This window comes from Manihot esculenta, chromosome 3 (genome assembly GCF_001659605.2).
Source record: "Manihot esculenta cultivar AM560-2 chromosome 3, M.esculenta_v8, whole genome shotgun sequence".
Lineage (NCBI taxonomy): Eukaryota > Viridiplantae > Streptophyta > Magnoliopsida > Malpighiales > Euphorbiaceae > Manihot > Manihot esculenta.
The window spans coordinates 33129013-33149825 of NC_035163.2; the positions used below are offsets into that span (position 1 = coordinate 33129013).

General features: G+C 45.4%; 1 protein-coding gene across 1 annotated transcript in view; it reads right to left on the reverse strand.

Moving 5' to 3' along the window:
• The window catches only part of LOC122723328 (histone-lysine N-methyltransferase 2D-like), a 38494-nt gene extending 20247 nt beyond the window's left edge, over positions 1-18247 (reverse strand). Inside the window, exon 1 of the mRNA XM_043955130.1 lies at positions 17991-18247. Coding sequence (XP_043811065.1) covers positions 17991-18247 — 257 coding nt within the window. The remainder of the gene's footprint in view (positions 1-17990) is intronic.
• Positions 18248-20813: the final 2566 nt, after the last annotated feature.

Below are 20813 nucleotides of genomic sequence, written 5' to 3' on the forward strand. Positions count from 1 at the left end.
TATTCCAGAACTTATTCTTTGTTCCTTTTGCCTTTTCCCATCTTTTGCTACCTGAAGTTGCTGCACTGGGGGCCTTAGAACCCGAAGCCTGTGCCTTTGACTGTCTCTGAATATTGGCACTTGCTTCCATTTTCCTGGCTGCATCTACTATAGAGTGAAAACTCTCCTTTTCTGCTGGTAGAATCAAGGAAGAATACCTGGGATGCAGTCTCATAGTATATCTGCTTGCCTTCTTTTGATCAGTATTATAGGCTTGACCCACATACTGAAGCAAATCCAGGAACTTATCTGTGAATTCATCAACACTCATCTCGTCCGTTTGCCGCAATTGCTCAAATTCTATTACTTTCATCTCCCTGGAGCTGTCAGGAAAAGCCCACCCTACAAACTCATTGGCGAACTCTCCCTATGACATACTGTCCACCCTGGGCGCCATATAATTCTTGAACCATTCTCGAGCTTTCTTACATTTAAGTGTAAACCCTGCCATTTCTATGGCTCTACTATCATCTGCTCCCAACTCATCAGTGATCATCTTCACAGTTCTAAGATACTCAAATGGATCATCTCCTGGATTGAATTTAGGAGCATCCAATTTCAAGTACTCTGTCATTTGCACCTTTCCTCCAGATGAGCTAGGTTGCTGTCTTTCACCAACAGGGGCTACTGGTTCTGGTTGTGGTGGTGGAGGTACTGGGTTATTTAGCTCTGGGTGTGCTGCACTTGGATGGGTAGGGGAAGGTGGATACATAGGATATGGTGGGTAATAGTGAGAATAAGGCATATATGGCATGTAAGTAGGATATGGGACAAAACTAGAGTACTCCGACATACCTCCCATCGGATACCCTGGGTCCTGAGGAAAGGATGGATAATCAAAACCTGAGGCCTGAGCGCCTCCCTGCGACTCTCCCATACCTTCTTCAGATTTGCCTACACTCATGCTTTCATCTATAGACTAGTCAATCTCCATAGCCTCCCTCATTTCCTCTGATCTTCCTCCTCTAACTGTACCTCTTCTGCTCTCGTCTACAAACCTTCTCGAGTCTATTGACGTACCTTCCCTGCTCGATCTTTGCGACCTTGCCCTTGGCAATGTAGGAGGATGAGCAGCTGTTCTCTCACTATCTGGTGGGACTCCAGTCAATCGAGCTGATCGACGAGTTCCTCGCATCTTAACTCTGGAAAACAACACATAACATAACACATCAGCAATTAAGCATCACAGAATACACATGCATATCATGGCATCAAATAGACAGGACGCAACATCCTATCCTAGTGGACATGTTTTCCTATTGTGCTTGACTTCCTCTAACCTTTATGAGCCCGACACTCTCTCTATAGGTCCGATCATGGGAACCTAGGGCTCTGATACCAATCTGTAACGACCCCAAAATGGACCGTCACCGGCGCTAGGATTCAGGTTGGCTTAAGGCCGCCAAAACCCGTAGCAAGCCTGCTATATTCTCTGTGTACCTGTAAATCTCATACATGATCATACATTTTCTGTGAAAATAAAAACTCTTTTCTCAACCAAGGCTTAACCTGTGCATGCACTATCTCTGTACTCTGTACCCCTGACTAGAGCTAGCTCTAGATGGGTTAACTCATACCTATTAAGCCTGGTTTTTCACATACTTTGTAAAATAGTATATCAACCGACCATGTCTACTAAAGATTTACAATACAAACAACTAAGTCAAGCACCAATCTAACTTATACATAACTGTTACATCTCTGTAATATTACATGTCCATAATATTCTATTACAAAACTCTTCTCTCTTCCTGTACTCTACTGGACTTCCCCTGTACACTGTACACTGAACCTGCAAAACTGGGGTTAAGGGAGTGGGATGAGCTCTATAGCCTAGTGAGTAGAACAGTAAAACAAGTCATGAAAACATGATCTCATGGAATGCATCATATCACAGACAAGTCACATCAAGGGTAAACCCGTCACCACATAGTTCCAGTATATGTTCCGTGCCAGGCCGTAGACTGGGGTCCTGGTCTTCCTGTACTGTATATGTATATGTGTATATAACACCTGTACTTACCATTTGCCAGGGCGTAGACTGGGCACCTGATCTTCACTATACCTGCCAGGGCGTAGATTGGGCACCTGGACTTTCCTATACCTTGCCAGGCCGTAGAATGGGGTCCTGGACTTCCTGTCTGGAACTATTGGATCATTCAGCATTCACCCACATCAACAAATAAGTATGCAATGCAACATCTTTGTGGATTCTAATGCAATCAACCTATTGCATATCATGGTGCATGATGTAACGACCCGGAAACCGATACCCTACCGTAACGGCCCGAACCGCCACCGGCGCTAGGATCCAAATCGGCTTAAGACCGCCGGGACCCGTAGCAAGCCAAACATACCTCCTATCACCTGGTCAAATCCCATACATGATCAAAACTTTAACATAACAACTCAAACATCTGATGTACAAACCGAACTTGACCTGTATGCGACATAACTGAAAACATAAAAGGACCCCCCTACTAGAGCCCTCATCAAAACTCTAGCTGGGTCTACATAACATACATCAAGCCGGAGTCACATCCAAAGAACCAAACCTAACCTGTGCATGCATCAAACCACAACACAAGACCTCCACTAGGGTCCTCATCCATTACCATAGCGTGGTAAACAACACATGCCACAAGATTAGTTCAAACATAACTCAACATCTGACATAACATTACATACATCATGTACTAAAAAGGGACTAACCAAGCCTTAGGGCCAAGCACAGTACTAATACATAAACATAACTATACTATACTTGTATTACATTACATTTCATTATCTTACAATACATTATATCAATTTATAATACATGTCCACACTAAAAGTACTAAGCTAATACTATTACATAAGCAAAACCTTTACTCTTGAGACTTCCCAATCAACCTCAAACCTGCAACACTGGGGTTAGGGGAGAGGGGTGAGCTAAAAAGCCCAGTGAGTAGAAACAAAGAAAACAGTTCATTAATTACATGCTTTCATGAAATGCGTCACAGCACAAACAAATCATATCACAGATTGGACATAACCCCAAAACATCCCTTCCAGTCTCAGTATGCCCGGCCCGGCCGGGTCTCACAACCTTCGTATGCCTGGCCCGGCCAGGTCTTACAACAACTGTATATGTATGCCTGGCCCGGCCAGGTCTCACAACATCTCTAGGGCTAGTGGGGTCGTCCTTGGTCCAATCTCCATCAACAATAAATAATGCAATGCTTCATATTCGTGTAACTAGTGCAATCAACCTATTACATATAAACATGATGCATGAGCATGCTTTAGGCATTTGATTTCATAAAATAAAGATTAAGTTTAGTTCTACTCACCTCTGACAGACGCTGGACCGACTCTGTAACTGCTAACACTGATGGCCTCCTCGATCCCTCGGGTCCGATCCTACACAGGTGGACTCGAATGAGGTGCCAACACACTCTAAACAACTCATAAACAACTCCCCAAAAACCCTCTAAAACATCACTTAAACATGCATAGAAAACAACTTTGAAAAGGCTGGACAGGGCACTTTCGGCAGCACCTTCGGCGGCCGAACCCTCTCTCCAGAGACGAAACTCGGGCACTTTCGGCGGCACCTTCGACAGCCGAAAGTCCCACTCCAGAGACGAAAGTCAGGCACTTTCGGCGGCCGAATCCTTCCTTCGGCGGCCGAAAGTCTGCTTTCAAGCCAAAACTCAGCTTTCGGGGGCAAGGTTAGGCGGCCAATCCATGCATCCAAAGGCAGGTTCGGCGGCCGAAGCTACTTTCGGCGGCCGAACCTGAGTTCTTCCCAGAAGGGCAGAACTCAGCTTCTCATGCATTCAAGCCTCCCAAACCTTCCAAACACCCCAAAACAAGCACCCAACCTTACCAAAACATGCATAAACCCTCAACCATGCACAAAGGAGTTTAAACAAGCTTAAACTCCAACAAAGAACATCAAAAAGCATTCTTAAATGGCTTATGACCCACATAAGCCAAAACCAACAAAACTATTCAAAATCTCACTTGCTCTTTCCCACTCATGCATACACTCTCCCACATGCATAACCTAGCCTAAACATTCAACATAGCATCATATAAACATACATGAGCATCACATAACATACTGTAACACCCCGGAAACCGGTACCTCTCTGTAACGGCCCAAAGTGCTCGGCACTAGGATCCAGATCGGCTTAAGGCCGCCTAGACCCGTAGTAAGCCTGCTATGAACTTTGTGTACCTGATAAAATCCCATACATGATCCAACTCGACTACTAACTTTTCCAACGTTTTCTGTAAAAACTACCAGACTTAACCTTTAAAACATCAGACATCTCAATCTGAAATAGCCCTTAGGGCTAAACCAGTGATACTCTACCAAGTAACCTCCATGCACTATGCGCTGTGTCATAGAACCCACTCTGTAGGGTCAGCATATCATAAGTTAACCTTGGCTACCATAGAGTCACATGAATCAAACCTGGTCTTCCCTCTGCACTGGTCTTGGGTCAAGGGAATTAAACCCTGTCTTCCCGCACAGTTATAATTCACTGGGTTTTCGAAACATAACATCTATTAAGTCTGTTTTGACTCATTTCTCATCAAGAAACATAAAACAGGATACATGCAAACACTAGGGATCAACACACACTAGGCAAAGCACATTCTAAACCATATCATACGAACTTACTATCTATTACATGCCTTTACATATATCTCTTGAATTTACATCATGTCCACACTAAGCTATTACACATGCAGTCGTCTAATCAACACTCTGCTGTTGCTGACTTCCCTGCTATACTGAACCTGCAAAACTGGGATTAAGGGAAAGGGATGAGCTTCTAAAGCCCAGTGAGTAGAAACACTGAAAAAGAGTTCATTAATACACACTTACATGAATGTGGCACAACACAAACATTTCACATCTCGGATTAGACATGACCTCAAAACTCCCTCTGTCGGCATCCGATTCCCAAAGGAACTCACACAGGATTTTCACTGCCATGACAGATCGTGGGCTATTGATGTCGCCTTGGTCCAATCCCCACTATCAGTAAATAATGCAATGCACCATATTCGTGATTCTAATGCAATCACCCTAATACATAACATGGTATCCATGATGCATGAACTATGCTAAAGCATTCCATTTTCTCAGTATAAAAGATTAAGTTTAGTTCTGCTCACCTCTGCTCCTCTAGCAGAACACAGACCTGACTCAGCAACACCTACCACTGGTGACCTCCTCGATCTCTCGGGTCCAATCCTACACAAATGGACTCGAATGAGGTGTCTAACATACTCTTATCAATTCTTAAACAACTTCCCAAAACCCCTTAACAAGCTCTTCGAATAATCACATAACGCATGCAAAAGAAAGGTTAGACAGAACACATTCGGTAGCAGGTTCGGCGGCCGAATGCCTTGTCCAGAGCCGAAACTCGCATACTTTCGGCGGCCGAATCTCCACTTTCGGCTGCCGAACCCTTTCGGGGGCAAGGTTCGGGGGCCACAACACACTCCAGAGATGAAAGTCTCTAACCTTCGGCAGCACCTTCGGCGGCCGAACCTCCTAAACAGAGCCGAACCTTAACACACTCGGGGGCAAGCTGTGGCAGCCTAAGCCACCATGCAAGAGGTTCGGCGGCCGAATGCTCCTTCGGCTGCCGAACCTGAGTTCATCCAGAACTCAGCTTCGGGCACCACCAAGCTCCTCAATCCATTCCAACACCCAAAACATGCATAACTCCACTCCTCAACACACATATACTCAAGTATATGAACAAAGGGGTCCAAAACTAACTTACAACCCCAACAAAACAACAAACATAACACATAGACAAGCTTTCATGCATCACGCATCAAAAACTAAACTTAAACCCTATACATGCAACTCTACCCTTACCCTCTTTAAAAGCTAGTATAACTCATTAAAACAAGTTAAAAAAACTGCCCTTACCTCCTGAAAACAGAAGCTGATCAACCTGACCCTAAGGATAAGCACCACCTTCCCTTCACCTTCTCCAAACTACCAAACCTCTCTTTTCCCTTAAACCCTTCACAACCAACCCAATAAAAACTTAACAAGATGATAAAAACAAAACAAGTGACTCATGGAGGACGTGGCCTCACCTCAAGAAGTGAAAGGAACAAAAATCCATCCATTTCACCGACTGGAGGCGTTGACAAAGAGGGCTGGCCGACTCACCTTCGGCTGCCAAACCTGCATGCAAAACCATGCAATGTTCGGGGGCCGAACATGACCTTCGGAAGCCGAATCTAAGCACTTTCGGCGGCCGAACATTGCCTTCGGCGGCCGAACATGGCAAAAGTCCCCATAGTCCTTTCTCTTCAAAACTCAATCCAAAACTCATTCAACACCTATAAAAACTTAAAAACATTTTAGAAAACCATTTTCTTACCCTTCTAGCCAACTCCGACATCCTCGAATTCCACCGAACGGTAAGAATTCTGATGCCTGATCGAGCCGGGTATTACAATCTTCCCCCCCTTTAAAAACATTCGTCCTCGAATGTTAAAAACAAACAATAAACAATCGAGAACGGACTCTATTCCTGAACTTTATAGCTTCCGCTGCGCAACTCTGATCCTTACTCTTTTGTTCTCTTTATCCTTTCTATACTAATCTCTTTTCTAACTTTCACATTCTAACGCTCAACAGACGCTCAATAGATAAAACTCAAATCTAGGTTTTACCTAGGAAAACCACAATCAATCTTTACTCGCTGTTCTTTCTAGATCACTCTTAACTAGACATACTTAGTCACCATTGACAGGTACTATAAAAACTCAAGAATTCATCCTTCGTTTCCCATCACAACTCTGGAACATTCCAGTGTGAGGTACTAAGTCAGATAAAACCCCTTAGCTACTAAGCCTCCATACTGGAAACAGGCACTTGAGGCTGATTCCCTGACCTGATTGCAAACCTTGCTCACAAGAGCGAGAACCCTCTAGCAACCTTTCCTGCAAAACGATGAGCTTGCGGGGCTGACACCAACTTCTAGGCATCCCTATACTCTGTCCTCTCAAAGGACTAACTCTGATCCATCCTAGCCTCTATACTCTGAACTCTCCTACCTTGTCTCTGTAGACACAGGTAGTACCATGAGTAGCTAGCCAATCCGCCCTAGGTTGACATGATGTCAGTCACCCCTAGAACCATAAGGTCAGCTGGATTGCATCCACTACTCTGAACATACTCTGAACTGAACCGACAGACTGACTCTGCCACAGATGGATCACACTCGGGTCTAACCCAAAGAAAACCCTCTCATGCCCAGAAGTCATCAAACCCACCCTATCAAAAGCTCACAAACAGAAAGGAAGGCAAAACACTAGGGTCCAAACCAAATAGCATCTGCATCCAAACACTTCCAGTGAACATACCTGACGTCATCGTGTTCGATGTGATAGCCTCCTATAGAATCAGGGTGAAGATCCAAGCCAAAGCTAACGGAACTTCCCACGGGAATTTACGAAAGAAAAGACTGGCACTTTCTCTGCCTCAACTACCACCTATTCCCAGACTGTAATACCCGGCTAGACTCCGGTATCGAAATCCCTACCGTCCGGTGGGATCTCGAACGTCGAAAATCTCTAGAAGGGTAAGAACACGTTTTATAAAATGTTTTCATGTATTTTAATGTTTTAAGTATAAAAGAAAATGAGTTTTTACATGAAAATAGCATGGGAGGAAAACTCAGGTTCGGCCGCCGAAAGGCAAGTTCGGCCGCCGAACATGCATGCGTTTTGGAGGCACGTTAGGCCCCCGAAAGCATGAGTGAGGGAAGTCCAGGTTCGGCCGCCGAACCTCATGTTCGGCCGCCGAACATGGCATGCATGCGGAGGCACATTCGGCCCCCGAACGTGGTCTGGCCAGCCACTATAAAAGGGTCCCTTAGCCGAAAACGGGCGAGCTTTTCCCCATTTTCGGCCAAGGTGAGCTTTCCGCCGCCCCTCACCCATTTTTGATGTTCTTCCTCTAAATCTTTCAAGATTTTCACTTGTTTTCCCTTGGTTTTGAAGATTTAAGCTTTTGAAACAAGCTTTGGAGCTTTGGGAACTCAGGAGCTCATTTTCGTGGATCTCCAAGTTTAGGTCGTCTCCCTCTCGATCTTCAAGAGGTAGGAGCCGATCTTAAGCTCCTTATGTGTTTTAAATAAGTTTTATGCAAGATCTACGGGTAGAAATGCATGTTAGGGTATATGTTGAGTTTATGGGTTTTGATGCTTTGATGAACAATGTAGCTTGTTTTTGTGTGTTTGAAGTGTTGTAGTTGGGGTATATGATAGTTTGAGACCCCTAGGTGTAATGTATGTGAGGTATGCATGTTTTAGAACTAGTTTTTACATGATTTGAGCGTGGGAGGCAAAATGTGCATAGAGGAGCTGAGTTTCTGCCCTTCGGGAGAAGCTCAGGTTCGGCCGCCGAAGTGACTTTCGGCCGCCGAACCCTCTTTTGTGGAGGCAGCATTCGGCTGCCGAAGTTGCCCCCGAAAAGAGACTTTCGTCTCTGTCCGGGACTTTCGGCCGCCGAAGGTGCCGCCGAAAGTGCCTGACTTTCGGATCTGTCCAGGACTTTCGGCCGCCGAAGGTGCCGCCGAAAGTGCACTGTTCAGCCATTTCATGCATATTTCTATGTGATGTTTTCATGATGTTCTAGGGGGTTTTTGGGGAGTATTTAAGAGTCATGTTTATGTATGTTCGGTCCCTCATTTGAGTCCACCTGTGTAGGTTCGGACCCGAGAAATCAGGGACCCCAGCAGTGAGATAGCTGCTTCAGAGTCTGTTGAGCTTCAGCTAAGAGGTGAGTGGAATGAACCTTAAGTTTTTAATCAAATGAAATATAACTTTTTGGAGCATGTTCATGCATCATATATGCCATGTGATATTCTAGGTTGTTTGCATTAGTATTCACGAATATGTTGCACTGCATAATATGATGTGGATGCGGATTGGCTATTGGATGATCCTCTAGTCCTCCTATGGTATGATATGATGATGATACGGTATGGATTGCCAGTGAGGCCCATTCTACGCCCCTGGACTATGTTAAGAGAAAGACCAGTGAGGCCCATTCTACGCCCCTGGCATATTGGAATGTTATGTTATGTTATGTATGTAAGAGGAAGACCAGTGAGGCCCATTCTACGCCCCTGGCACGATTGGACTATGTTGAGGACTATGGGTGACGATACCATCCTTATGTGATATGTTTGTGATGTGTTGCATTTCATGGAAGCATGAAATATTTTAACATATGTTTTCTCTATTCTGCTCACTGGGCTTTATAGCTCACCCCTCTCCCCTAACCCCAGATGTGCAGGTACAGGGTAGACCAGGAGGTTAGCCATGGTATGAAGCAATGTTATGTAATAGTTAGATTGTGGACATGACAATTGTATTATGATGTAATGTAAAAGAGTTTTAAGTTATGATTATGTAATTTGAATATTGAGGATAGAGTTGTGCTTGACCAATACAGATTGTTAATCCCACTTGTATGTACATGGTCTTTATGATATGAGATATGAGGTTATGTTTCAACCAAGCTTATGTATGATGAGTTACCCCATTGGAGCATTTGATGAGGACTCCAGTGGAGGTTTATGATATGTTTATGTTTATGTACAGGTTGAGCTTGGTTGTTATATGAGAATGTTTACAGGTTTATGAGTTTTGTTGATCATGTATGGGATTTACAGGTTTACAGGATATATGTCAGGCTTGCTACGGGTCCCGGCGGCCTTACGCCGATCTGGATCCTAGCGCCGGTAGCGGTCCGGATTTCCGGGCTGTTACAGAATGGTATCAGAGCCCTAGGTTCATATGGTAGGACCTAGAGTGTCGGGCTCATAGAGGTTATAGCAGGTCAAGCACAATAGAAAAGGTCATGTCCACTAGGATAGGATGTGGAGTCCTGTCTTACATGATGATGTGGTATGCCATGATTATATACATGTGCATAAATGATATGCTATGCTATGTGATGTTTGTGATGAGGATTCATGTGTGCCCACATGAACCATATGATGCTGATGTTTGTGCTATGTGTGGTTTTCCAGAAGACAGGATGAGAGGAACTCGTCGATCTGCAAGATTGACTGGAGTGCCGCCTGAGGATGAGGGCATGAGCGCCCGTCCTCCAGCATTGCCTAGGGCAATGTCTAGCAGGTCCAGCAGGGACCGAGCAATGAGAGACCCTAGAAGGTCTTTGGATTTGGACAGAAGCAGATCTGTGAGGGGAACAGTACAAGGGAGAATGTCAGTGGATGTGGAGGACAGTATGGATGTAGAGCAAAGGAGGGATGGCAGTTTGGGGATGAGTATGTCAGAGGAAGGCATGGGAGAGTCCCAAGGAGGCACTCAGGCCTCGGGTTTTGTTCAGCCACCTCATTACCCACCTTTCTCACAAAATCCCGGGTATTCGATGGGAGGTGGATTACCCTAGTTTCACCCCTTATCCCACACAGATGCCATACCCACCATACTACCCACCGTACTCTCAGTACCCAATGTATCCACCTCCACCCTACTATCCAAATCCAGCAAACCCTACCTCAGAAAATGTTGCACCACCTCCACCACCTACAGAACCAGCAGCCCCAGTTACTCAACCTCCTAACCCTAGCTCATCCAGAGGGAGCAAGGTCAAGATGACCGACTACATGAAGCTGGGTGCTCCCCAATATGATAGTGGTGATGACCCATTTGTGATAACAGACGAGATAGGGGCGGATGACAGTAGAGCCATTCAGATGGCTGGGTTCACCCTAAAATGCAAGAAGGCCCGTGAGTGGTTCAAGAACTACATCAAACTGAGGGTGGACAGTCTTCCATGGGAGGATTTCGCAAATGAGTTTGCAGGATGGGCTTTCCCTGATAGTTCAAGGGAATTGAAGATGATAGAATTCGAGCAGTTGAGGCAAACTGATGACATGAGTGTAGATGAATATACTGACAGGTTTATGGAGTTGCTGCCATTTGCTGGGCAGAACCTTGATACAGATCAGAAGAAGTCAAGAAGGTATATCATGAAGCTCCATCCCAGGTATTCCTCCTTGGTGCAGTCAGCAGATAGAGAGAGTTTTCATGCCATAGTGGATATGGCTAGGAGGATGGAGGCTAGTGCTATCATCGAGGGAAATGTCAAACAGACAGCAGCACAGCCTTCCGGTTCCAAAACCCCAGGTAGGGGAAAAGTGGATCCTTCTTCTTTAAGTTCAAGTAGTAAAAGGTGGAGCAGTACCACCAAGAAGCAGAAGAAGAACAAGTTCTGGAGCAAGATCAAGTTAGGTCTGGGATTAGGAAGTGGCTCGAGCTCAGGAGCAGACAATGTAGCATGTGTGAAGTGTGGTAAGCCACACAGGGGAGTGTGCCTATATGGGTCCAGAGCCTGCTTCAGATGTGGGCAAGAGGGACATATGGCTCGGGATTGTCCTAGAGCCGCTGTTATGGCACAGTCCCAGCAGACAGGTTCAGGCAGTGTAGCTCAGCCAGTAGCTCCAGCACCAACTCAAGCCAGTGGCAGAGGTAGAGGGAGAGGAGCAGCCTCCTCTTCAGCGGGTTTCAGAGGTGAAGGCCCGTCAGCTCCAGCGAGGATCTTCACAATGACACAGCAAGAGGCGAACACATCCAACACCGTGGTGGCAGGTAATCTCATCATTGGTTGTTCTGATGTGTATGCATTGATGGACCCTGGTGCATCTCATTCTTTCATCGCTCCGAGAGCCGTGCAGAGGTTAGGGTTGATGGTCTCTGAGTTAGAGTGTCCCCTATGGGTCAGTGGACCCAAGTGTGACCCGTCAGTGGCAGAGTCAGTCTGCCAATGTAGTCCAGTTTTTGTGGAGGGGAGATGCATGTCCGCCGACCTTGTGGTTCTAGAGTTGATTGATTTTGACGTCATTCTAGGGATGGACTGGTTATCTACCCATGGTGCTACCTTGGACTGCAGGGACAAGGTAGTTAAGTTCAGATGTCAGGATGGGTTAGAAATCGTCTTCAGAGGAGACAAAAGGGGTACACCTAGAGGTATGATATCGGCCCTACAGGCTCGTAGGCTGCTCAGGAGGGGTTGTCAGGGTTTTCTAGCTCACGTGAGAGAGCGAGACAGTCAGGTTAGAGAGCCCGCCTCTGTGCCAGTGGTCAGAGAGTTCTTAGACATGTTCCCAGACGAGCTTCCAGGTTTACCACCTGCTAGGGAGATAGAGTTCGAGATAGAGTTCGAGATAGAGTTAATGCCTGAAACGAGACCGATCTCTATCCCTCCCTACAGGATGGCACCAGCTGAGTTGAAAGAATTGAAAGAGCAGTTGCAAGAATTGGTAGACAAGGGCTTCATCCGACCGAGTACCTCACCCTGGGGTGCTCCAGTGCTGTTTGTAAGAAAGAAGGATGGATCCCTTAGACTTTGTATCAACTACAGGCAGTTGAACAAAGTCACTACCAAGAATAGGTACCCTCTGCCAAGGATCGATGATCTATTCGACCAGCTAGCCGGAGCGGGTTGTTTCTCCAAAATAGATCTAAGATCGGGGTACCATCAGCTAAGGATAAGGGATGAAGATGTGCCGAAGACAGCTTTCAGGACCAGATATGGGCATTTTGAGTTCCTGGTGATGCCGTTCGGGTTAACCAACGCCCCTGCAGCATTCATGGACCTCATGAACAGAGTGTTTAGACAGTACCTGGACCACTTTGTTATTGTCTTCATAGATGATATCTTAGTGTATTCCAGAAATGCAGAGGAGCATGCCCATCATCTGAGGATAGTTCTGCAGACCTTGAGGGAACATGGCTTGTATGCCAAGTTCTCCAAGTGTGAATTTTGATTGAGGAGCATCTCATTCTTGGGGCATGTAGTGTCAGAGAATGGAATAGAGGTAGACCCCAAGAAAGTGGAGGCTGTGACTAACTGGCCTAGACCCACCACAGTGACTGAGATCAGAAGTTTCTTGGGTTTGGCTGGTTATTACAGGAGGTTCGTTCAGGACTTCTCAAAGATTGCAGCTCCTCTAACCAGATTGACCAGGAAGAACCAGAAGTTTCTGTGGACCGACCAGTGTGAAGAGAGTTTCGAGGAGCTTAAGAAAAGGTTGACTTCAGCACCAGTGTTAGCCCTGCCAACTAGCAATGAGGACTTCACAGTGTTCTGTGATGCATCCAGAGTAGGTTTGGGTTGTGTGTTGATGCAGAATGGCAAGGTGATCGCTTATGCTTCTAGACAGCTGAAGAGGCATGAGTTGAATTACCCCACACACGATCTTGAGATGGCAGCAGTCATCTTTGCACTCAAGATGTGAAGGCATTACCTCTATGGGGTAAAATGTGAGATCTTTACTGATCATAAGAGCCTGCAGCACATCTTGAGCCAGAGAGAACTGAATTTGAGACAGAGGAGGTGGGTGGAGCTGCTCAGTGACTATGATTGCAGAATCCAGTACCATCCGGGTAAGGCGAATGTTGTGGCAGACGCCCTAAGCCGGAAGTCACTAGGCAGTTTATCCCACATCACGGCGGAGAGAAGACCGGTGGTGAAGGAGTTTTACGAGCTCATGAATGAAGGTCTACAGTTGGAGTTGTCTGGTACAGGTACTTTGATTGCACAGATGAAGGTGATACCCGTGTTTCTGGAACAGGTGGCTCAGAAACAGCATGAGGACCCAGAGTTAGTGAAGATTGCCAGGACTGTTCAGTCGGGCAAAGATAATGAGTTCAGATTTGACAGTAAGGGGATCCTCCGCTATGGGAGCAGATTATGTGTACCAGATGACATAGGGCTTAAGGGAGACATTATGAGAGAAGCTCATAATGCAAGATACAGCGTTCACCCCGGAGCCACCAAGATGTATCAAGATTTAAAGAAGGTTTATTGGTGGCCAGCGATGAAGAAAGAAGTGGCACAGTTTGTGTCCGCCTGCGAAGTATGTCAAAGGGTGAAGCTGGAACATCAGAAGCCGGCTGGAATGCTTAACCCGCTACCTATTCCAGAGTGGAAATGGGAGAATATAGCTATGGACTTCGTAGTGGGGTTACCGGCAGCGTCCAACAGATTGGACTCCATATGGGTGATTGTGGACAGACTCACCAAATCTGCTCACTTCATCCCTGTCAGGAGTGGCTATTCTGTGGACAAGTTAGCGCAGGTGTATGTAAACGAGATTGTCAGACTGCATGGGGTTCCCGTTTCTATAGTGTCAGATAGAGGGCCCCAGTTCACCTCCAGGTTTTGGCGGAGTCTGCAGGATGCCATGGGTACCAGGCTGGATTTTAGCACTGCCTTCCATCCACAGACAGACGGACAGTCAGAGAGGACCATCCAGACCATAGAAGATATGCTAAGAATGTGTGTGCTGGACTTTGGCGGTTCTTAGAGGCAGCATCTACCTTTGGTGGAGTTTGCCTACAATAACAGTCATCATGCTAGCATCGGGATGGCTCCATATGAAGCTTTATATGGAAGGAAGTGCAGGTCACCTGTTTGCTGGGAAGAAGTTGGAGAAAAGGCCTTAGCAGGGCCTGAGTTAGTTGAGATCACCAGCAGGGTGGTACCCATCATCAGAGAGAGAATCAAGACTGCTGCAAGCAGACAGAAGAGTTATGCAGACGTCCGCAGGAGACAGTTAGAGTTTCAGGAGGGGGATCTAGTATTGCTCAAGGTGTCTCCAATGAAAGGGGTGGTTCAGTTTGGTAAAAAGGGTAAGCTAGCTCCACGGTACATCGGACCCTTCGAAGTCTTGCAAAAGATTGGGAGTGTATCGTACAAGCTGGACTTGCCTACATCTATGGAAAGAATCCATTCGGTTTTCCATGTTTCCATGTTAAGAAAGTATGTGTCAGATCCGAGCAAGGTTCTTAGTGAGCCTGATGTAGAGATCCAAGAGGATCTCACCTATGTAGAGTAGCCAGTGCGGATTCTTGACACTCAGATCAGAAAGTTGAGAAACAAGGAAATCCCAATGGTGAAAGTCCTTTGGAACCACCACAACATAGAAGAATGCACTTGGGAGACACGGGAGTCTATGCTCCAGCAATATCCCCACCTCTTTTAAGGTTAGTCCCTATGTGTTTTATATGTATGTATGTATGTTATGATGTTTGTTATGCTATGTACTAGTCGAGGAACATTCGGGGACGAATGTTCTTAAGGGGGGGAGAATGTAATACCCGGCTAGACTCCGGTATCGAAATCCCTACCGTCCGGTGGGATCTCGAACGTCGGAAATCTCTAGAAGGGTAAGAACACGTTTTATAAAATGTTTTCATGTATTTTAATGTTTTAAGTATAAAAGAAAATGAGTTTTTACATGAAAATAGCATGGGAGGAAAACTCAGGTTCGGCCGCCGAAAGGCAAGTTCGGCCGCCGAACATGCATGCGTTTTGGAGGCACGTTAGGCCCCCGAAAGCATGAGTGAGGGAAGTCCAGGTTCGGCCGCCGAACCTCATGTTCGGCCGCCGAACATGGCATGCATGCGGAGGCACATTCGGCCCCCGAACGTGGTCTGGCCAGCCACTATAAAAGGGTCCCTTAGCCGAAAACGGGCGAGCTTTTCCCCATTTTCGGCCAAGGTGAGCTTTCCGCCGCCCCTCACCCATTTTTGATGTTCTTCCTCTAAATCTTTCAAGATTTTCACTTGTTTTCCCTTGGTTTTGAAGATTTAAGCTTTTGAAACAAGCTTTGGAGCTTTGGGAACTCAGGAGCTCATTTTCGTGGATCTCCAAGTTTAGGTCGTCTCCCTCTCGATCTTCAAGAGGTAGGAGCCGATCTTAAGCTCCTTATGTGTTTTAAATAAGTTTTATGCAAGATCTACGGGTAGAAATGCATGTTAGGGTATATGTTGAGTTTATGGGTTTTGATGCTTTGATGAACAATGTAGCTTGTTTTTGTGTGTTTGAAGTGTTGTAGTTGGGGTATATGATAGTTTGAGACCCCTAGGTGTAATGTATGTGAGGTATGCATGTTTTAGAACTAGTTTTTACATGATTTGAGCGTGGGAGGCAAAATGTGCATAGAGGAGCTGAGTTTCTGCCCTTCGGGAGAAGCTCAGGTTCGGCCGCCGAAGTGACTTTCGGCCGCCGAACCCTCTTTTGTGGAGGCAGCATTCGGCTACCGAAGTTGCCCCCGAAAAGAGACTTTCGTCTCTGTCCGGGACTTTCGGCCGCCGAAGGTGCCGCCGAAAGTGCACTGTTCAGCCATTTCATGCATATTTCTATGTGATGTTTTCATGATGTTCTAGGGGGTTTTTGGGGAGTATTTAAGAGTCATGTTTATGTATGTTCGGTCCCTCATTTGAGTCCACCTGTGTAGGTTCGGACCCGAGAAATCAGGGACCCCAGCAGTGAGATAGCTGCTTCAGAGTCTGTTGAGCTTCAGCTAAGAGGTGAGTGGAATGAACCTTAAGTTTTTAATCAAATGAAATATAACTTTTTGGAGCATGTTCATGCATCATATATGCCATGTGATATTCTAGGTTGTTTGCATTAGTATTCACGAATATGTTGCACTGCATAATATGATGTGGATGCGGATTGGCTATTGGATGATCCTCTAGTCCTCCTATGGTATGATATAATGATGATACGGTATGGATTGCCAGTGAGGCCCATTCTACGCCCCTGGACTATGTTAAGAGAAAGACCAGTGAGGCCCATTCTACGCCCCTGGCATATTGGAATGTTATGTTATGTTATGTATGTAAGAGGAAGACCAGTGAGGCCCATTCTACGCCCCTGGCACGATTGGACTATGTTGAGGACTATGGGTGACGATACCATCCTTATGTGATATGTTTGTGATGTGTTGCATTTCATGGAAGCATGAAATATTTTAACATATGTTTTCTCTATTCTGCTCACTGGGCTTTATAGCTCACCCCTCTCCCCTAACCCCAGATGTGCAGGTACAGGGTAGACCAGGAGGTTAGCCATGGTATGAAGCAATGTTATGTAATAGTTAGATTGTGGACATGACAATTGTATTATGATGTAATGTAAAAGAGTTTTAAGTTATGATTATGTAATTTGAATATTGAGGATAGAGTTGTGCTTGACCAATACAGATTGTTAATCCCACTTGTATGTACATGGTCTTTATGATATGAGATATGAGGTTATGTTTCAACCAAGCTTATGTATGATGAGTTACCCCATTGGAGCATTTGATGAGGACTCCAGTGGAGGTTTATGATATGTTTATGTTTATGTACAGGTTGAGCTTGGTTGTTATATGAGAATGTTTACAGGTTTATGAGTTTTGTTGATCATGTATGGGATTTACAGGTTTACAGGATATATGTCAGGCTTGCTACGGGTCCCGGCGGCCTTACGCCGATCTGGATCCTAGCGCCGGTAGCGGTCCGGATTTCCGGGCTGTTACACAGACTCACTCTATTCTCTTTCTAACCTTAGTCTTTCTTCTTTTCTCTTTCTTTTACTCGAAACTATGAGGTGAAAAGATCATTCTTACTATAACTACAAGTAACAACTCAAGGTTACCACATCTCATAGCAACTCTAGCTATTCCCTTTCCTCAGACTTCCTATTTCTTACTTGCTACTCTGATCATCTAATTCTGTTTTCCTTTACGAATCTCACAACATATAGACAGCAGACTACGCAAAAACATAAGCATACCTGGCACCTCTGTGTCAAATGTGGCTGCCTCCTGCTGAACAGCTCTACCAGAAAATGTCCGCTGGGACGGAACTATCCAAGGCGCAACAGGACACTTACGTATCATATGCCCTTCCTGACCACACCTATAACATCCTGCTATCCCTACACGAAAGACTCCCTGATGCAACCGTCCACACCTCAAACATTTTGGTCTACCTATACCAGAACTCGGACCAGCATCACTATACAACCTAGGGTTTATCCTATTCCAGAACTCCTTTTTCTTTGACCCTTTAAGGCCTCTAACTTTTTTCTTTCTTCCCCACTTCACTCCTTTCCAAGTAGCTGTACTCGAAGTGGAGGGATCATTTTCTCCTATACCTGACATCTTAGACTCCTTGGTCTGGGCAGTTTCTGAAGACCTTTCATCCAACTTCACCTGTACACCTATATCCCTTTTTTGCACATCCACTTCCATCTCTTTCCTATCTCCAGATACTCTCCCTAGATCCATTCCTTCCCTGCTTTCATCAAAAGACCCTTCAGACGGATCTGAATCAATCTGAGGACTAATTCCACTCATCTTAGCTCTTCTGAAAACACAAAACACCAATAGACAAACATTAGCACACATATCGTTCATATGAAAGACACATGAACATAGAACAGATACATGCATAGCATACATCATGGCATTTCATATCAGCATGCAAAACAAAACTTAACAACCTAGTGGACATGATTTTACTTCTTGTGCTTGCCTTTCTATGATTCAATCAACCTCTTTCCGATGTGGGATCTCTAATCCTTGAACAAACATGCTCACACACCGTACTGTTGAGGACCCTATGCTCTGATACCATCTGTAACACCCCGGAAACCGGTACCTCTCTGTAACGGCCCAAAGTGCTCGGCACTAGGATCCAGATCGGCTTAAGGCCGCCTAGACCCGTAGTAAGCCTGCTATGAACTCTGTGTACCTGATAAAATCCCATACATGATCCAACTCGACTACTAACTTTTCCAACGTTTTCTGTAAAAACTACCAGACTTAACCTTTAAAACATCAGACATCTCAATATGAAATAGCCCTCAGGGCTAAACCAGTGATACTCTACCAAGTAACCTCCATGCACTATGCGCTGTGTCATAGAACCCACTCTGTAGGGTCAGCATATCATAAGTTAACCTTGGCTACCATAGAGTCACAGGAATCAAACCTGGTCTTCCCTCTGCACTAGTCTTGGGTCAAGGGAATTAAACCCTGTCTTCCCGCATAGTTATAATTCACTGGGTTTTCGAAACATAACATCTATTAAGTCTGTTTTGACTCATTTCTCATCAAGAAACATAAAACAGGATACATGCAAACACTAGGGATCAACACACACTAGGCAAAGCACATTCTAAGCCATATCATATGAACTTACTATCTATTACATGCCTTTACATATATCTCTTGAATTTACATTATGTCCACACTAAGCTATTACACATGCAGTCGTCTAATCAACACTCTGCTGTTGCTGACTTCCCTGCTATACTGAACCTGCAAAACTGGGATTAAGGGAAAGGGATGAGCTTCTAAAGCCCAGTGAGTAGAAACACTGAAAAACAGTTCATTAATACACACTTACATGAATGTGGCACAACACAAACATTTCACATCTCGGATTAGACATGACCTCAAAACTCCCTCTGTCGGCACCCGATTCCCAGAGGAACTCACACAGGATTTTCACTGCCATGACAGATCGTGGGCTATTGATGTCGCCTTGGTCCAATCCCCACTATCAGTAAATAATGCAATGCACCATATTCGTGATTCTAATGCAATCACCCTAATACATAACATGGTATCCATGATGCATGAACTATGCTAAAGCATTCCATTTTCTCAGTATAAAAGATTAAGTTTAGTTCTACTCACCTCTGCTCCTCTAGCAGAACACAGACCTGACTCAGTAACACCTACCACTGGTGACCTCCTCGATCTCTCGGGTCCAATCCTACACAAATGGACTCGAATGAGGTGTCTAACATACTCTTATCAATTCTTAAACAACTTCCCAAAACCCCTTAACAAGCTCTTCGAATAATCACATAACGCATGCAAAAGAAAGGTTAGACAGAACACATTCGGTAGTAGGTTCGGCGGCCGAATGCCTTGTCCAGAGCCGAAACTCGCATACTTTCGGCGTCCGAATCTCCACTTTCGGCTGCCGAACCCTTTCGGGGGCAAGGTTCGGGGGCCACAACACACTCCAGAGATGAAAGTCTCTAACCTTCGGCAGCACCTTCGGCGGCCGAACCTCCTAAACAGAGCCGAACCTTAACACACTCGGGGGCAAGCTGTGGCAGCCTAAGCCACCATGCAAGAGGTTCGGCGGCCGAATGCTCCTTCGGCTGCCGAACCTGAGTTCATCCAGAACTCAGCTTCGGGCACCACCAAGCTCCTCAATCCATTCCAACACCCAAAACATGCATAACTCCACTCCTCAACACACATATACTCAAGTCTACGAACAAAGGGGTCCAAAACTAACTTACAACCCCAACAAAACAACAAACATAACACATAAACAAGCTTTCATGCATCACGCATCAAAAACTAAACTTAAACCCTATATATGCAACTCTACCCTTACCCTCTTTAAAAGCTAGTATAACTCATTAAAACAAGTTAAAAAAACTGCCCTTACCTCCTGAAAACAGAAGCTGATCAACCTGACCCTAAGGATAAGCACCACCTTCCCTTCACCTTCTCCAAACTACCAAACCTCTCTTTTCCCTTAAACCCTTCACAACCAACCCAATAAAAACTTAACAAGATGATAAAAACAAAACAAGTGACTCATGGAGGACGTGGCCTCACCTCAAGAAGTGAAAGGAACAGAAATCCATCCATTTCACCGACTGGAGGCGCTGACAAAGAGGGCTGGCCGACTCACCTTCGGCTGCCAAACCTGCATGGAAAACCATGCAACGTTCTGGGGCCGAACATGACCTTCGGAAGCCGAATCTAAGCACTTTCGGCGGCCGAACATTGCCTTCGGCGGCCGAACATGGCAAAAGTCCCCATAGTCCTTTCTCTTCAAAACTCAATCCAAAACTAATTCAACACCTGTAAAAACTTAAAAACATTTTAG